The sequence below is a fragment of the Diceros bicornis genome, chromosome 1 (genome assembly GCF_020826845.1).
Source record: "Diceros bicornis minor isolate mBicDic1 chromosome 1, mDicBic1.mat.cur, whole genome shotgun sequence".
Taxonomy (NCBI): domain Eukaryota; kingdom Metazoa; phylum Chordata; class Mammalia; order Perissodactyla; family Rhinocerotidae; genus Diceros; species Diceros bicornis.
Genome location: NC_080740.1, coordinates 64,489,157 through 64,508,585, shown reverse-complemented (window position 1 = coordinate 64,508,585; position 19,429 = coordinate 64,489,157). Strand labels below are relative to the sequence as shown.

The window sequence follows — 19,429 nt, the reverse complement described above, 5'->3', positions numbered from 1 at the left end:
TCACCAAAAAAAAAAAAAAAAGTTCTAGAAATGGGTAGTGGTGATGGTTGCACATATTGTGGATGTACTTAATGCCACTGAATTTTATGATTAAAATTTGTCATTTTAAACATTTTTATGTAATATATATTTTTCCACAATAAAAAAACCCAGCTTTGAGCAAATGGTGCAAAAATCTCCACAACTCATTCAAGTGACTGTATTTATTTATTAAGTAATATTCATACTTAGCATTAATCCTATCTAAATAAAACAACCAAACTGCTTTGAATATTATTTACTATAATGATGATTTAATACTCCAAAAGAGAATATTTATCTCTTCCCTTCTGCCACCCAAATATTTTTCGAGATTAAAAACTTATTAAACGTTACAAAAAAGCAATTGCAATCTAAGAGAACTCAACTGTATTTTAGCACTTAGGTATTTTTAAAACTGTATGTACATTTAAATAAATTATAGTTGGTTCATGTTGTAGGATTGCATGGCCACTAAATTATACTTCCAAGAAATCAACAAATTTTAAGAAATTGAGATAGACTACTCATGATACTAGTGAAAGTGAGGATACAGAAATATATAGTGCATCATCCCAAATATAGCAAATGCCTTTTATACAAATTCACAGATAAAAGACTATTAATATATTCATTTATTCAACAAGGCAGGTACTGAGGATAAAAAAGTGAATGAAACAGACAGAAATCCCTGTCCTCACTGATTTTACCTACCAGTGAGGGGAAAAACACAATTATCAAGGCAAATAAGTAAATTAAAACAAGAAATATAAAGAAAAAAATATAGTGGGTAAGAGGGATGAGGGATGCCAGATGGAGATGGAGGTTGCAAAAGGAAAGTCCCCAAAACATTAGCAATGGTTATCTATGGGTTGAGGCATTATGGGTAGTTTTTTTCTTCCTAGTTTTATTTTCCAAGGGTTCTACAACTCAGATGTAATACTTTTATAATTATAAAACTTGCTTTTAGGGCCAGCCCGGTGGCGCAAGCGGTTAAGTGCACATGCTCTGCTGCGGCGGCCCAGGGTTCGCAGGTTCGGATCCTGGGTGCGCACTGACGCACCACTTGGTAAGCCATGCTGTGGCAGCGTCCCATATAAAGTAGAGGAAGACGGGCACGGATGTGAGCTCAGGGCCACTCTTCCTCAAGAAAAAAGGAGAGGATTCGCATCGGATGTTAGCTCAGAGCTAGTCCTCCTCACAAAAAAAGAAAAAAAGAAACTTGCTTTTAAATATACATTTAAATACATATTTCCTAAGAATAGCTATAATAAAGTTCATCTACCTTATATTAGATACATCCGCAAATTGTTAACTGTAGGAAATATTGAGACCATAGTCTTCAGTGGAAACCCACTGAGGTAAGCAAGCAAACCAATTCTAGTTACCAATTAAGAACACAAGACTTAAACAGAAATTCTTTTTAATGCTTCAATCAAGCCTTAGTTTAGAACATTTTTCCTGGTATGTTATACCCTGGGCAGAAAATAAAGAAGTTATCAAAGAGGCAATGACTTCAATAGTTTATAAAAGTAAATCAAAATTATCCCACAAGGTATCATACAAATTAGGTTGATCTAAAAAAGGCTGAAGAGTGAAAAAGGATGATGATGATGGTGAAATGAATTGTGAAAGACATGGATGAAGGTCATGGAAATTGTTGTTCTTGGAATCAAAATGAATAGAGGAAGACAAGCAAAGCTCAAGAGTGGTGATGAACTGTGTAATTAACTTCAGGGAAGAAAAGTTGTTATATATCAAACCCCTAACACTTCAGTAATAATGTGGTCTAAGGGATACGCATCTGAGTTACAGCAAAAGTGAAGATGAATGTCACTGTGAAATGAAATGACTCAGCTCTCTGAGAGCGGGATTCAATGGTAGGCACCTAATGAGTGTTTGATGTATTCTTATTGAAAAGCAATCCCCTGTTTGTTTATTTACTATTATAAATCCATTCTGGTTGGCCATCCTGGGATGATATCTATAACTGAAATGAGATTCATTTTATATCAAGATTCAGGATCTAGCCATGTAGCTACCTGATTTCAGGTCAGTGGCTTAATCTTCCTATGCCTCAGTCCTGCCATGTTTAAACTGCAGACTGATCTGATGATAAAGTGCATTATAATTGTTGGGTGTCTCTGCCATCACCTCTAACAGGAATGTTACTGGGTGGTGAGTACATCTTCACATCACTTGCTTCCAAACTGAACTCCATTGACATAGTCTGGATATACCCGTATCTGGATGGGAAGGTGAGCGGGGAGGAGAGCCCAAGAGACAGCCTCTAGCCGGCCACCCACCAAACTGCTAGCCTGCAGCAATGACAGTCACGACCAGGCCCCATGTGGGGATGTCATGGGGGTGCTCACCCTCAACTGTCCCCATGTCAGTACCCAGATCCCTGCCATGGACAGAGGGCAGGAGGGGCTAGGGCAGCACCAGGAGAAACCAACCTAGAACCCTTCCTGGTGAGGCAGCAGCATGTGAGCCAAGGCTCCAAGCCCCTGGGGCATGATCTACTCTCATCAGACCTAACTTACAAACACAAATTCAAAGATAAAATTAGTAAGAATTTAGACACAGCAACTGCAAAGTATTAAAGCAAATGTGGGGCCCCTCTGAATGCAATGTCCTGTGCGCCTGCACTGGTTCCTGGTCACAAGACTTAATAGTCTCTTCCCTTCACATTGTTGATTCTTATCAGCATAACTTGCTCTAGTATCTCCTCTTTTTTTTTTAAAAAAGTATTCCTGCCTTAACATCATATTCACCTTCAGCTATTGGCTTATTTCTCTGCTTCCCTTTAGACCAAACTTCTTGAAAGAGTTGACTACACGTGCTGTGTCTACAGCCTCACCTCCCATACACTCCTAACTCCCCATGGTCTGGCTCATGCCTCCACAACCCCACTGAACTTCTTTTGTTAGTAACACCAATATCCTCCAGGTTGCCTAATCCCATAGATATTTCTCTATTTACTCAACCACACGGGAGCATTCAACATAAGTGACTACGCTCTTTCTTGAAATACTCTTCTCTTAAATTTCGGGACAGATGTTTTTCCTTCCACACTGGCTATTCCTTCTCAATTTCCTCAACTGGATTGCTTTCCTCTGCCTGACTTCTAAATATTAGGGTTCCTCTCCTCTTTTGTTTTCACATTCTCTCCCAAGACAGACTCATCAATCCCCACGGAATTAAAAACCACATCTTTTTATCTCCAGCCCAGACTTTTCCACTCATCTCTGGCCACTCGATCCCAGCTTCCTACTTGACATCACCATTGAGATGTCTCACAGTCATTTTAGGTATCCAAACAAGAACTCTTGAGCACGACCACACATGGCCCCAGCCCCTCAGCGCCCCTCTTCTCCATCTCAGCAAAATGTCACAGCCATCTACCTGACTACTCAAGTGAAAACACAGGATTCATTCTTGATTTTGTTCTTGCCTTCTTACCCCACATTCAAACCATCAGTAACTCTCAATTATTTTATATCGAAAATAAATGTTGAATAAACTCTTGGCTTTCCATCTCCATTGCCACTCTGTTAGCTTAGGCACTGTCCTCTTTCATGTAAATGGATATGATTGTCCTAATTAAAGTAGGTCACTTCTGTTTTGTTTTTTTCCCATCTTAGCTACTTAAATAAGTTATCTACATAGAACTTATTGAAAATCACAATTATACATTTGGATTTCACAGATAAGAAAATCCCATCCCCCTAAAAAAAAACTAGGGGAGAAAAGGAACACCAACATTGACACCAGCTTTTATTTATTTGCCAAGTAATGGCATTAAAACTATGATGACTATGATAAGGGTAATAATAGCTAACATTTATTGAGCAATTACTGTGTGTCAGGCACTCTGCTAAATGCTTTTTATGGATAATCTCTTAATTCTCACAAAAACTATATGAAGCAGTCACTACTGTTAGCCCCCTTTTACAGATGATAAAACGGGATCAGAGAGGCAGATGCTCATCTCAGTTCTCGCTATGAAAAAAAATTATTTCCACAATCCTTAAATACTAAACACATACACAACCAGAAAGGATATAATCCTAGAATTAAACACTTTAATAGTTTTCGTTTTATGAAAAGCTTGTTTCATTGCCTTCAGTTTTCTCTTTTCACCACAGACTAAGAAAATGTTGCCTTAGGTTGGCATTTGTCCAGAGAGTGTCTGGAAACCACGATTTAACCTCTCTGACACCATAGTATTAGTTAAGGTTGAAGGTCGGCTCCAGAACATATCACCTGTGATCCACTGATGAAAAATTACTTAGCTGGCTCACCAGCCCTTTACATCCTAAATGGTTGGCAGCAAATGGTTGCCACTAATACATGTGGAGTTTGGCAGGTCCTTTAAGAATATATTTGGAACTTCTCCAGAGAAGCAGCCTCCAAGACCAATTGGTGGCATCTGTTTGCATAGTCAGCACTTCCCTTTTATGAAACACAGTGCCCCAGGGAGTCTGGGATTTACTGACACCCATTACTGGTGCCAAGACCAAGCAATGGGCACCCACAGCTTCTTTTCCTGCCACCTGGATGCCAAGTCATTAATTTGCTCAGAAGTCAGGAATACACTGACTGTTTCTTTAGAATAAATCACAAAGTAGAACAGTGGGGCAGGATGGGGGAACGAATACTCCCAATTGTTGGATGCCCCTCAGTTGAATAAATGCCCCTAGTGGGAAATAAATTCTACCTAGTGATATTTCAAATGAATTATAGGCTGCACTCGTTTAATTGAACCCAGCCTGTACGGCTATCAAATAATACGTATTACAAAAATCATATATTTTATCCTCCAAAACACTAGATTTATTAGTCCAAGTACTTCCACTGGCTCACGGTAATCAACCAAAAGAGAGTGGGTAAAGAGTGAATTAGTTAAGCATCTACAGAGAACAGTTGCGAGTCTCCTTGCCCAGTCTCTCAGTTTAAGGCTAGATGGTTATGAATGGATGTCAGAGAGGCCCCCAGTGCATGTTAATAAATATCTGCAGGATGCTGCAGAGCAGGGGCCAGCACAACATGGCCTGCAGGCCAAATCCAACCCACCATCTATTTTTATACGGCTCATAAACTAAGAATGGCTTTTGTATTTTTAGGCTTTTTTTTTTTTTGTGAGGAAGATCAGCCCTGAGCTAACATCCATGCTGATCCTCCTCTTTTTGCTGAGGAAGACCAGCTCTGAGCTAACATTTATTGCCAATACTCCTCCTTTTTTTTTTTTCCCCAAAGCCCCAGTAGATAGCTGTATGTCATAGTTGCACATCCTTCTAGTTGCTGTATGTGGGATGCGGCCTCAGCATGGCCGGAGAAGCGGTGCGTCGGTGCGCACCAGGGATCCGAACCCGGGCCGCCAGTAGCGGAGCGCGCGCACTTAACCACTAAGCCACAGGGCCAGCCCGGCTTTTGTATTTTTAAATGCTTGGGGAAAAAGAGAATATTTTGTGACAAGTGAAAATGCTGTGAAATTCAAATTTCAGTGCCCATAAAAAAATGTTATTGGCACAGAGCCACATTCATCTGTTTCCTCATTAGCGATGGCTGCTTTCATGCTACAAGGGCAGAGTTGAGTAGTCGTGACGCAGACTGCATGAACTGCAAAGCATAAAATATTTACTATGTGGCCCACCACAGAAAAAGTGTGCCAACCCCTGCTTAAATCATTCTCAGAAATAATAAAAAATACAGGCTACTCAAGTATAAAACAAGGTTATTATTACTTATTTTACTATAAATATGCCTCCAGAAAGGAAAGAAGAAATAGTTCAGGAGGAAAAAATAAAGCCTGTGCCAGTCTATTGAATTCAAAACCTATAACCATAAGTTTCCCAGTCCTTTTGCCATATAACTGCGCTCAATGTCCTATTTTAACAAGAATATTATTCCATCATTGGCTTTTTGTGTGTGTGTTTCCAAATGAAATTTCCGTGAATGGTCACATAGCAGTGCAGAGTGGAAATTTCTGTATAATTCCTAGGATCTGAATCGGTGAATTGATGGCTAACACTGGTCACTGTAATTAAGTTTGTACCTGCAAGGCCATAAAGCAAAAGTCAGATCCCCTGAAGGCCTTCCCTCTGGTTCTCACTGAAGACAGCAGACTTGGAGTACCAATTACATTGTCTGAACGTTGAAATCAGTTTACAGATTTAGTTTTTCAACCTAGGTAGTTCCAAGATGAAAATGAAAAATGTCTATAGCTTTGGATAGGATAAAAAGTTAGTATAGCAACAAGTGTTATTTGATAATCAGCAACTACTTCACCATAATTTGTTCATAACACACTCTTTGAACTAAATGTTCTTAATTCATTTCTTCTTTATTGTTTTTTTTTAAAATAATCTCAAAATCTAATTCCTACTTGGACTAGAAACATCCAGCACCCCAGCATTAAACAGAACTATCTTGTGTTTTACTCATTAACCTAAGTAAATATGAATTGTGTACATGAAGGACCATGGTGAAGACACCTTACAGAGGAACATAATCACTCTTCAGCTGAAGAGATTTTGCATGTCATAATCTGTTGCCATAAACCAGGGAGAAAAAAATCAATGGGAAGAAATGATGTTTCTAATAGAAAAGAGTGGATATCATTATGACTTTTCATTTCCCAAATTGAGATCCACAGAATATTATGTCATAATGTATGAAAAGGTTTTCCATAAAAATGGTTTCATTTTGAAATAATGTAATACAAGAAAACTGAGATTTCAATATTATAGGACATTTCAGAGCCTTTAATATACTAATGAGCATTCTGAAGCTCCAAAGGCAAGATATAACTTTTTTAAATTTGTCTGAGTAGATTCTCATAAACATGTATTCATAACTCACTCCTCAGGGAACATGTACAATGGAGGCACTAGCTTGTCTCTGAGGTCTGTTTTCTTGGCTGTCTGCTTTGTTTCTCTCTGACTCTTCCAATCCCTTGGGATGGGGGAAATAAAATCCTCACAAGTTAAAAGTGTGTGTTGCTATAAACTGTTGGATCTGAGGTTATTTATGACAAATGCCTTTACTAAATGTTAGACTGTCCAAGACGACAATTTTTTAAGAAGCCAACTCTTGCTAGAGAATTTTTCCTTTTACTTTCCCAATCATTTTAATGCAAAATAGTAAATAATCTAAGACAACGTTACTCTAGTTTGAGAGGGTAAAGCCTGAAATTCATTTAGCTACCCAACTGGGTACAAATATGCAACGCATAGACATTAAAATAGCGAAGGAGAGTCTCAAAGTCCTTCATTGCTGGAATCAATTCAGTAACCTTCCATTTCTTTTGGATTGCAAATACGTGGCCAATTTTTTTGGCCCAACATTTTGAAGGACACATTGCCTCTGTCACCAAAGAAGATGGAGGAAAACTGGAAACAGTCACATATCCTAGGAGATGGATGTTGCCAAATGAAAGTAGAACACTGAGTTTTCAGCAAGTCCCAAGAATAATGCAATAATTGAGCTCTCTCTGCAAACTCCGCTCATTGACGAAGTCTTTCTAGCAGCTTTTGTTTTTTTTTTTAAGATTTTATTTATTTATTCCCCCCCCCCCAAAGCCCCAGCAGATAGTTGTATGTCACAGCTGCACATCCTTCTAGTTGCTGTTTGTGGGACACCGCCTCAGCATGGCTGGAGAAGCGGTGCGTCGGTGCGCGCCCGGGATCCGAACCCGGGCCGCCAGCAGCGGAGCACATGTACTTAACGCTAAGCCACGGGGCCGGCCCCCTAGCAGCTTTTTAACCTAAGGCCAACTTTTCTTACCTACAATACACCAGAAGAAAGTTGTCTCTTAGTTTAACTAAACCGACTTTATCACCTGTGCAAACATACTACTTATAATGATTGCAAGCCCCTCCTTTGTTGCCTATCTGAATTATAAACAAGTCTACTTTCTCCTGTTGTTAAAGAATTTCTTTTTCTAAATTTGCTTGAAAACCTCAATTACTGGACTTCTAAAATGTTGATTTTTTAGTAAAACAAGCCAAAAAAAAACCTCAGATAAAACAAAACATCTGCATTCAGATAGAGGAAATAAGGCTGACTTAAAGAATAAGAGTTATAAACCTCAAAAACAAGTATCACTTGCATTCCTATTCATTTCTTTTAGAAAACTTAAGATGTCTTTCTGTATCATTATTTCTCACAGTATTCATATGGTAGTTGGGGATGGGGAGCAATTGTCACTGTGTCTGTTGATCAAATGGGATTACCTAAATAGTCAGCATTGGGCTTAAATCAGAAAAAGTAAAGTTTATTGATTTTCAGCCCAATGAATTCTTTTTCTTTCTTTTTTTTTGCAAGGAAGATCAGCCCTGAGCTAACATCCATGCTAATCCTCCTCTTTTTGCTGAGGAAGACTGGCTCTGAGCTAACATCTATTGCCAATCCTCCTCCTTCCCCCACACCCCAAAGCCCCAGTAGATAGTTGTATGTCATAGTTGCACAGCCTTCTAGTTGCTGTATGTGGGACGCGGCCTCAGCATGGCCGGAGAAGCGGTGCATCGGTGCACGCCAGGGATCCGAACCTGGGCGGCCAGTAGTGGAGCACGAGCACTTAACCACTAAGCCACGGGGCCGGCCCAGCCCAATGAGTTCTTGATTTTGCCTTAAATGAAAATATAGTCACACCAGGGGGAATAAAAGAAAAAGCAGATGAGATTGTGTTTTTTTCCAGTCAATAACTTGCCCTCTTTTTAGAGGATTTTTATATAGGTTTCCACAGAATCCATAAAATCTGCCATTCTGCCAATCCAATTCCATTGATGGGATTGTGACTAGGTCATATTGACTATGGCATCTACAGGGTTGCATTTCATTAATTTTGTTTCTTTCAGAGGTTGAAGAAGTTCAAAGAGTAGCTAAGAGACTCAGATGCTAGTAAATAATACTACAACTAGCATTAATTGGGTGGTTACTTTATGTGAGACACCTTGCTAAGTGTTTTACTTGTATTATTTTATTTAATCCTCACAATGACCCAATGAAGTATGCCCAATTATTGCATTTTACACATGGAAAACCGAGGCTTACAGAGGTTTAATGACTTGCATAACAGAAGTTTTTTTCCCCAAGAGAATTTACTAGTAATTACTTAGATTTGCGGACTTTTTTCACGGTGTTTCAAGTCCGTTTAGAACACTTTATAATTTAGTCAAATTGACTGTAATGTTTGATGATGGTTGATCAGGCCATGTACCCTTTGATTTTTCTCACAGAAACATACAGATTGCTGGTCTGTGGCACAGCTGAGATTTGAACCTGTGTATGTCTTTCCAATACATATGCTAGGTGGTCTCCCATTACTAAAACACAAATCATAATTAGGTGGAAGACACTGTGGTGGTTTCTCAAAAAATTAAACAATAATTACCATATGATCCAGCAATTCCACTTCTAAGTATATACCTAAAAGAACTGACAACAGAGACTGAAACAGATATTTGTACGCCCATGTTCATAGCAACATTATTCACAATAATCAAAAGGTAGAAACAACCAAACGTCCATGGATAGATGAAAGAAGAAACAAAAGGTGGTATATACATAGGGTGGAATGTTATTCAGCCTTAAAAAGGAATGGAAATCTGATACATGCTACAATATGGATAAACTTTGAAAACATTATGCTAAGTGAAATAAGCCAGACACAAAAGGGCAAATATTACATCATTTTACTTACATAAGGTACCTAGAATAATCAATTCCATTGAGATGTAAAGTAGAACGGTGGTTGCCAGGGGCAAGGGTGAGGAGGGAACAGGAAGGTGTTATTTTTTGTGTGTGTGTGAGGAAGATCAGCCCTGAGCTAACATCGGATGCCAATCCTCCTCTATTTTTTTTTTTTTTGGTGAGGATTATCAGCCCTGAGTTAACATGTATGCCCATCTGCCTCCACTCTATATGGGCCGCTGCCACAGCATGGCTTGACAAGCGGTGTGTAGTTGCACACCCAGGATCCGAACCAGTGCACCTCAAGCTGCCGCAGCGGAGCACGCACACTTAACCGCTTGCACCACCGGGCCGGCCCCAGCGAAATTGTTATTAAATACAGTTTCAGTTTGGGAAGACGAAAAAGTTCTGGAGATGGATGGTGGTGATAGTTGCCCCAAAATGAATGTACTTAATGCCACTGAACTATACACTTAAAAATGGTTAAAATGGTATATTTTCTTATATGTATTTTACCACATTAATTAATTTTGTAATTAATAAAAAAGCAATTAGGATTTGGTTTCCACTAAAATGTAAAAGCTAAAACCACAAAACAAAACAATGGTAGAATTTGCAATCTATTTTGTAAAAGATGACTTAGTAATTAAATGAGCAAATCTTACTGTGTTCGACAGCACTGTAAATCTTATACCTTGTTTTCACTAAAAATCAACATAAGTAACTAATAGAATGATTCTTTCAAGATCAGATACCAGAAGGAACAACATGAAATACAGTGTCAGGATGAATTCTAGCAGGAATAGCTTATCTTAAGGGACAGTCAATAATATTTTATCTTTATCATCTTCAAAGCGAACCAAAACATTTTTCCATGAGAAAAAAAATCTTGAAATATTACTTGGGAAAATTGGTTCAAATTTACTTCCCAAATGCATATATTGAGAATAGTAAACACTTTGAAGGAAATATTAGACACTTTTTATCACATATTGGAATGATTTTCAGCAATGTTTTTAAAATAATTAAATTGGCTCATTTAAGTGCCCTAGATTCTAGCTCGGTTTGATTATTTATACAAAACTAAGGAGATCAAAAATGATACAGGCATTCATATTCTTTGATTAGTCAGTGCTTTTTTGTTCTGGTTGTTTCTCTTGGTCAGAAGCTTCACAGCAATCAATTCAAATTTTACCTCATGCTCAATCCAGAGCTATGAAAGGAGCCAAATCAACTTCACAGTATTAACTTATATAAAACAAAAGGAAATTCCCCAGAATGGCATACTTTTCCTTCCAAAAACTCAATAGTCTTGTCAATAAACAAGTTAATATGGCAATTAAATATAGTCCCTTTTAATAAAATACAAACTCATACTCATCAGAACGTTATGATATAAACAACTATTCATTCTCAATTTTGTCATTATTCGGACTTTGGACTTGCTTTTTCCTCTGCTTGAACTATTTTTCTCATGTCATTGCATGAGTGGCTTCTCATCTTTCAGGCTTCAGCTCAAATGTCACCTGAGAAAGGCCAAGCCTGACCACACCCTATCTAACATGGTCTCTGCCATCACCTTGTCACTCTCCATGAGACCACACATGGTCATTTCCTTGGTGCACTTGAACACTATCTGAAGTTATCTGGTTTGTGTATTTGTTTGTTTATTGTTTGCCTTCCACTATTGGAACATGGGGTCCAAGGGCAGGGCAAGGGCCATCTTGTTTCCTACTCTATTCCTCATGTCTAGCAGTGTGACAGGCTCAGAGTAGGCGGATTTGCCCTTCTACTTCTGCCTTGCAGTTGTGTGTGTGGACGGACTCAGAGCCTTGCCCCCTGGGAAGCACAGACAAACTGCTATGCTCAGATCTTCTCTTTATGGGCACTGCAGTAGACTCATGTCATTGGGCTGGGGGGCTGGACAACAAAAAGGTGGTCATCTACAGGGTGTTAAGAAAGACCTGCTTGCTCCTTAAGCCTAACTCTACCCCAACCTAGTTTTTCCAGATTCTCTTAAAGGTATAGTACTTAAAAAGTGGTACCTTATATTCCATTTGCCACAATCACTTGGGTTTGTAGATTTCTTGGGCACCACATGAGATGAAAGGCTGGTTGAATTAAGGAAGATTTAGACATTTCTGTATTTTCGTATTATAATGCTATCCTAATACCTTAAAATGACACATATCCTAGCAAGTTACAAGCATGAAGCTGGGCTCTCTTTCCTACTCTGTTCTCTGAGGACCAGCCTCATGCATAATATTAGCTCTGAATCCATAAGGAGCACAGTGAACCAAACAAGTGAAATCCAAGCCTACTTGTCCTCCCATTTTAGAGATGGAAAAATCAAGTAACATCACTGGTCTCTAGATTCTTGCCTTTACTACTTGATGAAGCAAAGCAAGGCAACAGAAACAAGAGAGGAAAAAAAGTTTTCTTAAGACCGTTTTCTAACTATATAATTTCAGGGTTCCTATGCAATTTTTGTATAGGTAGTAATGATGTGCCTCTAAATTGATAGTGAATAGCTGGGAACAAGGCACCCTGATCAGTCAGATATTTTGTGTTTAAGGATCCATCTAAAGACACAAAAACTAAGATAGCAGGCTTCTAGTTGTTCCCGCAACCATGGCAAACAGCTAATTCTACCCGTTTTTTTGTAACAAAACAGAACTCCTTATTGTTAGAAGGTTCATGGCCACACAAGATAAAAAACTAATTAAATTTCGCAGTCTCCCTTGTAACTAGGTATGTGCGGGTGAATGAAAGTGACAAGCAACAGCCAGATCAGATGCTTAAAGGAGTAGGCACAGCCTTCCCTACTCTTCCTCCTCCCCCTGGCTGGGATTTGGCAGTGGTGGTGAGCCACTCCGAGGTACGAGGTACGAGGGTGAGAGTAACACCCCAGGGATGGGAAGAGAAGTAAAGAAGCGAGCCTGTTGGAACCAGAGTCCCTGACCCTTTGGAGCACACATCGCCTAGGTTACTTATGCCTAGACTGTTACACGAGAAAGAAAAACCTGTCCATCTTGATTAAGCTACCGTGATTTGTAGTTTCTGTCTCAGCAATCAAACTTACATTCTAACACAATCAACTTTCTTTGATGATTTAGATGCTGCTTCATAATTTTTGCAAAGTGGCTTTAGGGTGTCAAATGACAAACTTTTTGAGTTGAGAAAGACCTTCAAGTTAATCCTATCCCCTCACTTTATTGATGAGGAATTTGAAGATAGAGTAAATAAACTTCTCAAACCTCACAGGTAGCTGGTAGTAGGACTGGTGCTCTGACCTCCTCAATTTCAGTTCTTCATTCTTTTCCTTTATGGTCCAATTAGCAGAATTCTCTGGAAATGACTCTGGGGGCTCCCTCAGGGAGGCCTGGACAACTTACTAGCTGGGACTCAGGGCCTCCTTTTTCCCAGACAACCTATAAACAGCTGCCACACTGAATATACTGCCAAGGCTGCTCACACTTGCACTACAGGAAGGAAGAGTGACATGGAGGCCCATGGCTGGTTCTGGTATGGCTCATTGTGGGATGATGGAAGAATCAGGAGGACCCACGCACTTTCTTTTCTTGCTGAGCCTGGCCTTGAAAGTTTCCCTTTTCTCCAATAAAACTGACTCTTTTTCCTATGACTTAGCATTGTGGAATTTGTCTAAGACCCTGAGGATGGCTGATGGAAACTCAGACAACACCCACTTGCATGACTCCACTCCACAATTCTATGAGTATTTATTATCATTCACATGCAATTTGATAATGTAAGAAATTTTCTATAACAACTAGCAGTAGGGGTAACTTCAACTGTCAAGGGAACTGCACAAAGAACAAACAAATCATTTAATTTCAAGGTCTTATTGTGTATGTTTGGACAAAGGGCATTGGTACAGTGGTGACTAAGAAAGCTTCCCAAGGTCCCATGGAAAGTAGTAGGTAAAATCCAGCTATTAGCACACAACGTCCTTGGGTTTACCCTTGTAGATCTATATATGTTTTTTTAAAGGCCTTGCATTGAAATTCACTTATGAAACTCGGAGCTTATATTTGAATTCTGCAAAATTCTATAGTATTTTATACTCAACTATCACACATTTCTTACCATCCTCATTTTCATCAAACACTGGTGGTTTGCTTGACGTGTTGGCTCCCATGGTCGAGTCTGCTCAGACCTGGATCCTCCAGTTACATTATCCTGGCAGAAACACTCATCTTCATTCAAAGGAAGTCCAGAAGCCTTAGCTAGATGCCTAGGAGGGGAAAGCAAATGGTATCCTTTCAACACGGTGTACTCCAGGTGCCCTGAGGACAGACTCTGGCTGAACTAGTAACCTGATCTGTATCACAGCAGGGGAATTTTTTGTGCTTGAAAATGATAATTTCAGAAATAACAGACACCATCAAGCATCTGAGAGAACCCACTACATGGCCTCTTCAACAGCGGACCTGGACTTACAAAGGAGGAGGAAAGCAAAATAGTTTTCTAAGTATGAAGACGAGTTTAAAACAAGGTCAGCAATCCTTTATTTAACAGCTATAAAAAAAATACTATTTTACTGTGACTCTCCATATTTTTGAGAAAATATGTTAATTTTAAACATTTTTTTTGATGTGCAATCAACAACTTTAATTTTTTTCAGTCCTAAAAATATATCCCCTCTCTCGTTCCTCCTACCCTGGAAGGTTCTACAATGTAAAAGGAACAAGGTCTGAGTCTGGGCTTTACCACACTAGCAAGTTGCTGAATTTCACTAAACATGTTTCTTTTTTTCTTTCTCTGAACTTGAAGATGATAATGGTCCTTACCTCAAAGGCAAATTAAATGTAATTTAATAAATTAAACTTAATGAGACAATATGTAAAGTAATTTCACAGCGTAAGTGCTCAATGATTGTCGGTCACTCTGAAGCTCAAATTAAATGATGTATGTGAGAGCTAAAAAGCTCTAAAAAATGTACATTTATGACTTTGTTTATTTTAAACATAATTGTAAAGAATTTTACTTTCCCTGAAATTGGTAAGGAAAGGCAGCATCCAAAAGTCTCTTTCTAAAACTGACACTGATAATAGCTTTGGGCCAGTTATTTAACCTCTCATCTCTAAAATGGGAGAAACAACAGGGCCTTCCTCAGGAATCATAAGCTTAGATGCCTACCAGAGCCAGGCAGAAATGCAAATTAGTGAACTGGACCAGGTGGAAGACAGTAGTGCCTGGTGGGGACATTGGTGACCTGGAAAATCCAGGATCCATCTAAAAGATGTCATTGCTCTCAGATCTAAAAGATTGTTGCCGGGTAGAAACATGGGCCCAGGGGCCAGATCTTCAGATCTACCAAAAAAAAGGGTAAAGATCCAGATTTTATACAAAACAATATTTAAAAATTCATTTTAGCTCTATGGCCTGAGCAAATTTCACGCATGGGACAAATATGGCTCATGCGATATAGTTAATGAGACAATGTATGTAAGGCAACTAGCACAATGCCTGGCACATAATTTGCAAAGAATAAATGTTAGCGGGCCGGCCCCGTGGCTTAGTGGTTAAGCGCTCGCACTCCGCTGCTAGCGGCCCGGGTTCAGATCCCCAGCGCCGGTGCCGTCGACACACTGCTTCTCCGGCTATGCTGAGGCCGCGTCCCACATACAGCAACTAGAAGGATGTGCAGCTACGACATACAACTATCTACTGGGGCTTTGGGGGGAAAATAAATAAATAAAATCTTTAAAAAAAAAAAGAATAAATGTTAGCTACTGCTATTTTAATAGGAGCAGTATGTTTTTATCGTGTGCTATTTTTTTAACTTGACACCTGTTGATTGATTTCCTCTTGGACTTTTTATACATGAAGGAAATACAGATTAGAGGCAGAATTGAAGAAAGTGTTTCAAGCGAACCTGGTCTGAGAATGAGTTATTGAAAATGAACTCGAGAAGCCCCTAAGCCTTAAGTCTAGAAGAAAAGCTCATTTTCTCATTAGGAAAATGTAAGTAAAGACTTCATTTGGAAGGCAGACTCGTTAAGGAAATGCTACTTTTCATACTAAAAGCCAACTGCTGGCAAAGTGCCTTATGGACTTCAAAAAGAATCATTAAATGGAGAGCAAAGAAAGAGTCAGCAATTAGGAAGCAACCAATTAGATGGTATGAGAGGGCTGGGGAGGGGGCAGGTGGTAACAGGTGGCTGGAGGAAGCTCAGGGGGATTATTGAGATCAGGAACATACAAAGCACTCAACTGTATCTCCAGGCTAAAAACACAAAGGGCTTTTAATTCCAGCGGAAAAGGGGATGAGAAAAAGCAAGTGGGATGCCCCAGTGTCTCACTGTAGGCTACGGAGAAGCAAATGGGGAGCACTGTGTGTTTTATTACTCCATTTAGAGTCCAGAATAAGTGAAGAATAGTGTAAGGGCTGAACCACAGATGACATTACAGAGGACTGGTCCTAAACAGAATATTGATTTTAAGGAATTGCAATTGTTAACACTGCAGACTGGGGCTACCTTCTCTTTTATTTTGTGCATAAAACCTCGGTACACATAGTTTTCACACCACACCCCAATCCTGTCCATCTTATATTTTTCTTCACATCTCAGACTTTTCTCAAGTAGCCCGTCTTCCTGCAACATAAAATGTACCAAGCATTGACCTTGCAAGTTGTCAAAGCAGAAAGAGAAAGAGACAGGACTGTTATGACAATTTGCTACATTTCAGAGTTCCATTCTGATGGGTAAACAATTTTGTTCACCAAAGATCCAGTGATTTTTAGTGGGAAGAAAATACGTAAACAGGGAACCACTGTTGTGTATGTTTGGAGGAGGGGCAGGTGGACTGGAAAATTGGGTGGTGGCATCTCCATTGCACCTATCACCCAATCCAGTCTAGAAGTGTCTTTCTCTTTTTCTCCCCATGTGGATAACCAGATTTGATAACTTTCCCTTATATCCAGAAAGAAATCGAACTTTTTCTGGCAGGAAAATGTAGACACGTGTTCTCCATTCTGCTGAATAGGGCTCAGAAGAGCTATAGGGCTCTCTTCTACCAAACCCCACACCCTTCCTGACCTCCTGGTACTAAGTCTGCAGTGTTACATAAGCATCATCTTGAGACATCAAGAGGATAGTTACCACCCATGGAAATGAACATCCTAAACAGAAAATACAAGAGAAAGAGCAGTGTGTCTTACAGGAACACAGGGAATTTTCAGATTCTACCTTGACCTAGCCAATACCAGATTATTAACTGCAGACTCGTTCTCCAATACCAACATTTGACCTTTGGCCTATACTTTTGGGGACTGTCAACAGGGGAGCTTTTCTAAGCAGCTAAGGCTCCCTAGGTAAAAAGGCATCATCTTGAGGAATTGAAGAACCTATGTTGTAATGCAAGAAAGTTTCAACTTCTGATAGACCTGTTTCAGTTTCATGCCACAGCATATGCAGAGACATAACTTTTGTTTTTGTTTTTGTTTTTTTTAAATTTCAAAATTTTTATGGGGGAAAATCTGCTTAACATAGAATACACTGTTGCATTTTAAAGTATACAGTTCAGTGGCTTTTAGTACAATGATTTAGTCAAGTGGCTATCACCACTATCTAATTCCAGAACATTTTCCACACCCCCAAACAAACCCATACTCATTCACACTCTATTTTCTCCTAACCCAAGCCCATGGAAACAACTCATCTGTTTTCTCCCCCTATGGATTTGCCTATTCTGGACAGTTCAGTCAAATGGCATCATGCTATCTGTAGCCTTTGTGGATGGCTTCAGTGAGCACACATGTTTCAAGGTTCACCCATGGCCTAGCATGTGGCAGTACCTTATTCCTTTTTATGGCTCTATAATATCCTATATTATGAATAGGCCACATTAGGTTTATGCAGTCATAACTGGATATAACTTTGGGTTTGTTCCACTTTTGGACCATTGTGAACAATGTTGCTTTGAATGTCCATGGGCGAGTTTCCTCTTTTGGACATATCTACCATGGGCCTCTCTAGGTCTATAGTAATTCCAGGTTCAAGATTTTTTTTTTTTGGTATTAAATGTCGGCACTTTTGTGTGTGTGTGTGTTCTATTGTTTTTTTATTGATGTTTTAATAGTTTATAACATTGTGAAATTTTGGGTTGTACATTTTTGTTTGTCCATCACCATATATATGTCTCCCTTCACCCCTTGTGCCCACCCCCTACCCCCATTGCCCCTGGTAACCACAATACAGTTTTCTCTAGAGACATAACTTTTGTTTGCATTTGAAAAACAGAACTTCTTAAAGTGAGAAATATCTAGAAACATGGGAAAGAAAACATGAAAAACACCCAAGTTAACACCACTCTCAGTTATACTGTTTATATTTCGGCAACTTTGCTTCATCATTTTTTATATTAAAAATTATAGGTAAACGTTATTTCCACCTTAACCCTCATGCCAAATTAATTCCCCTTTTATACTTCTCAAAGACAGCCACAATCATGAATCTGGTATATATTTTACAGTCTACTTTCTACGATTTGACAACAAGATGTGTGTTTTAAAATAAGTCGCCTAAACGGCGTCATAGAGTAGGTATATTTTGCATCTTACTGGGATCATTTACCATTATACTTCTGCGATCTAGGCATGCTGATCTCTACAGCTCAGATTTCTGCTTTTTACATGCTGCATAGCAGTCCATGGTGTGAATGCACTACATTTTATTTATCTGTGTAAAAATGTTCCAATCTTTCAGCTTCGGGGGGAAAATCCTTGTGGCGTTGAAGCCAACCATCAAAAGCAGGTTTTGCTTGTTCAGAAGCTGGATAAGAGAAACAAGAAGAAAACCTCCCACACGTATCTCCACTCCGCAAATATGTATTGAAGTCCGTCCGTTTCTGGACCTGAGTCAATGAGAGGCTGGGGGACGAGGTGGGGTACCAAACAGCCGGGAAGCGAGGATTGGTCCCAGCTCTCTCTGGTTGTGGTGGGTTATCTTGACCACCTGCCTTGGTCTTATTTCTCTTCCCGTTTAACTTCCTAGCTTCCCAAGAGTGCCCTTAGTATGCAGGTTTATTTAAAAGAAAACATTTACACCACCACTCACCTGGATCTTGGTTCTCCCTTCACGCCTTGCAAGAAGCTCAGACTGGTGCTTCCACGCGGGGAGCAGGGGCTAACACGGGAACTCCGAGAAATAAGAAGCAAGCAAGGAAAAGCACCTACCTGCCCGGGCGCACCGGGATTCTGCGAGCGAGGGGCTGGGCTGGGCTGGGCTTGGCGGGCACCTGCGGCTGCCGAGGGGTCCGAGCGCCGCCCCAGCGCGCAGCTCCTCCCGGGAGGGGCGGCTCCCTGCCGGGGCGGGGGCGGGGGCGGGGAGCAGCCAGCCGGCGGGCTTCCGCGGTCGGCGCCCTCCCCAGAAACGGCCGGGCAGTCGCCTGGGTGAGGGGCCGTCGCCTGGGGTCCGTGCGTCGCCCGGGGAGGGCGAGGCGAGAGCGCGGCGCTGCGGGCGCGGCTGCGAGCCGGCGGTGGGGATCCCGCGGCGCCTTGGCTCGATCCGAAGGCGCCGGGACGCAGAGCGCGCCCCAACTTCCCGGACCGAGGCCCGGTTCCCCTGAAGTGAACCCTCCTCCCCGCCAAGATACTCGGGCAGCGCCGCCGAGGATGGTGGATATGGGGGTGGCGGGGACGAGCTGCAGATCTGAGACGGGAAAGGCAGCAAGATTTCCTTTAAGA

At 40.4% G+C, this 19,429-nt stretch overlaps 1 protein-coding gene across 4 annotated transcripts in view; it reads right to left on the bottom strand.

Moving 5' to 3' along the window:
• The window catches only part of STK32A (serine/threonine kinase 32A), a 114,341-nt gene extending 95,365 nt beyond the window's left edge, over positions 1 to 18,976 (bottom strand). For 2 of the 4 annotated variants that reach the window (XM_058543429.1, XM_058543447.1), the window contains exons 1-2: positions 18,801 to 18,913; positions 13,825 to 13,972 (exon numbers count right to left, since the gene is read on the bottom strand). In XM_058543429.1, the coding sequence (XP_058399412.1) occupies positions 13,825 to 13,876 (52 nt within the window). In that variant the 5' untranslated portion in view covers positions 13,877 to 13,972; positions 18,801 to 18,913. The other 2 variants (XM_058543438.1, XM_058543457.1) reach the window with 2 other exon arrangements.
• Positions 18,977 to 19,429: the final 453 nt, after the last annotated feature.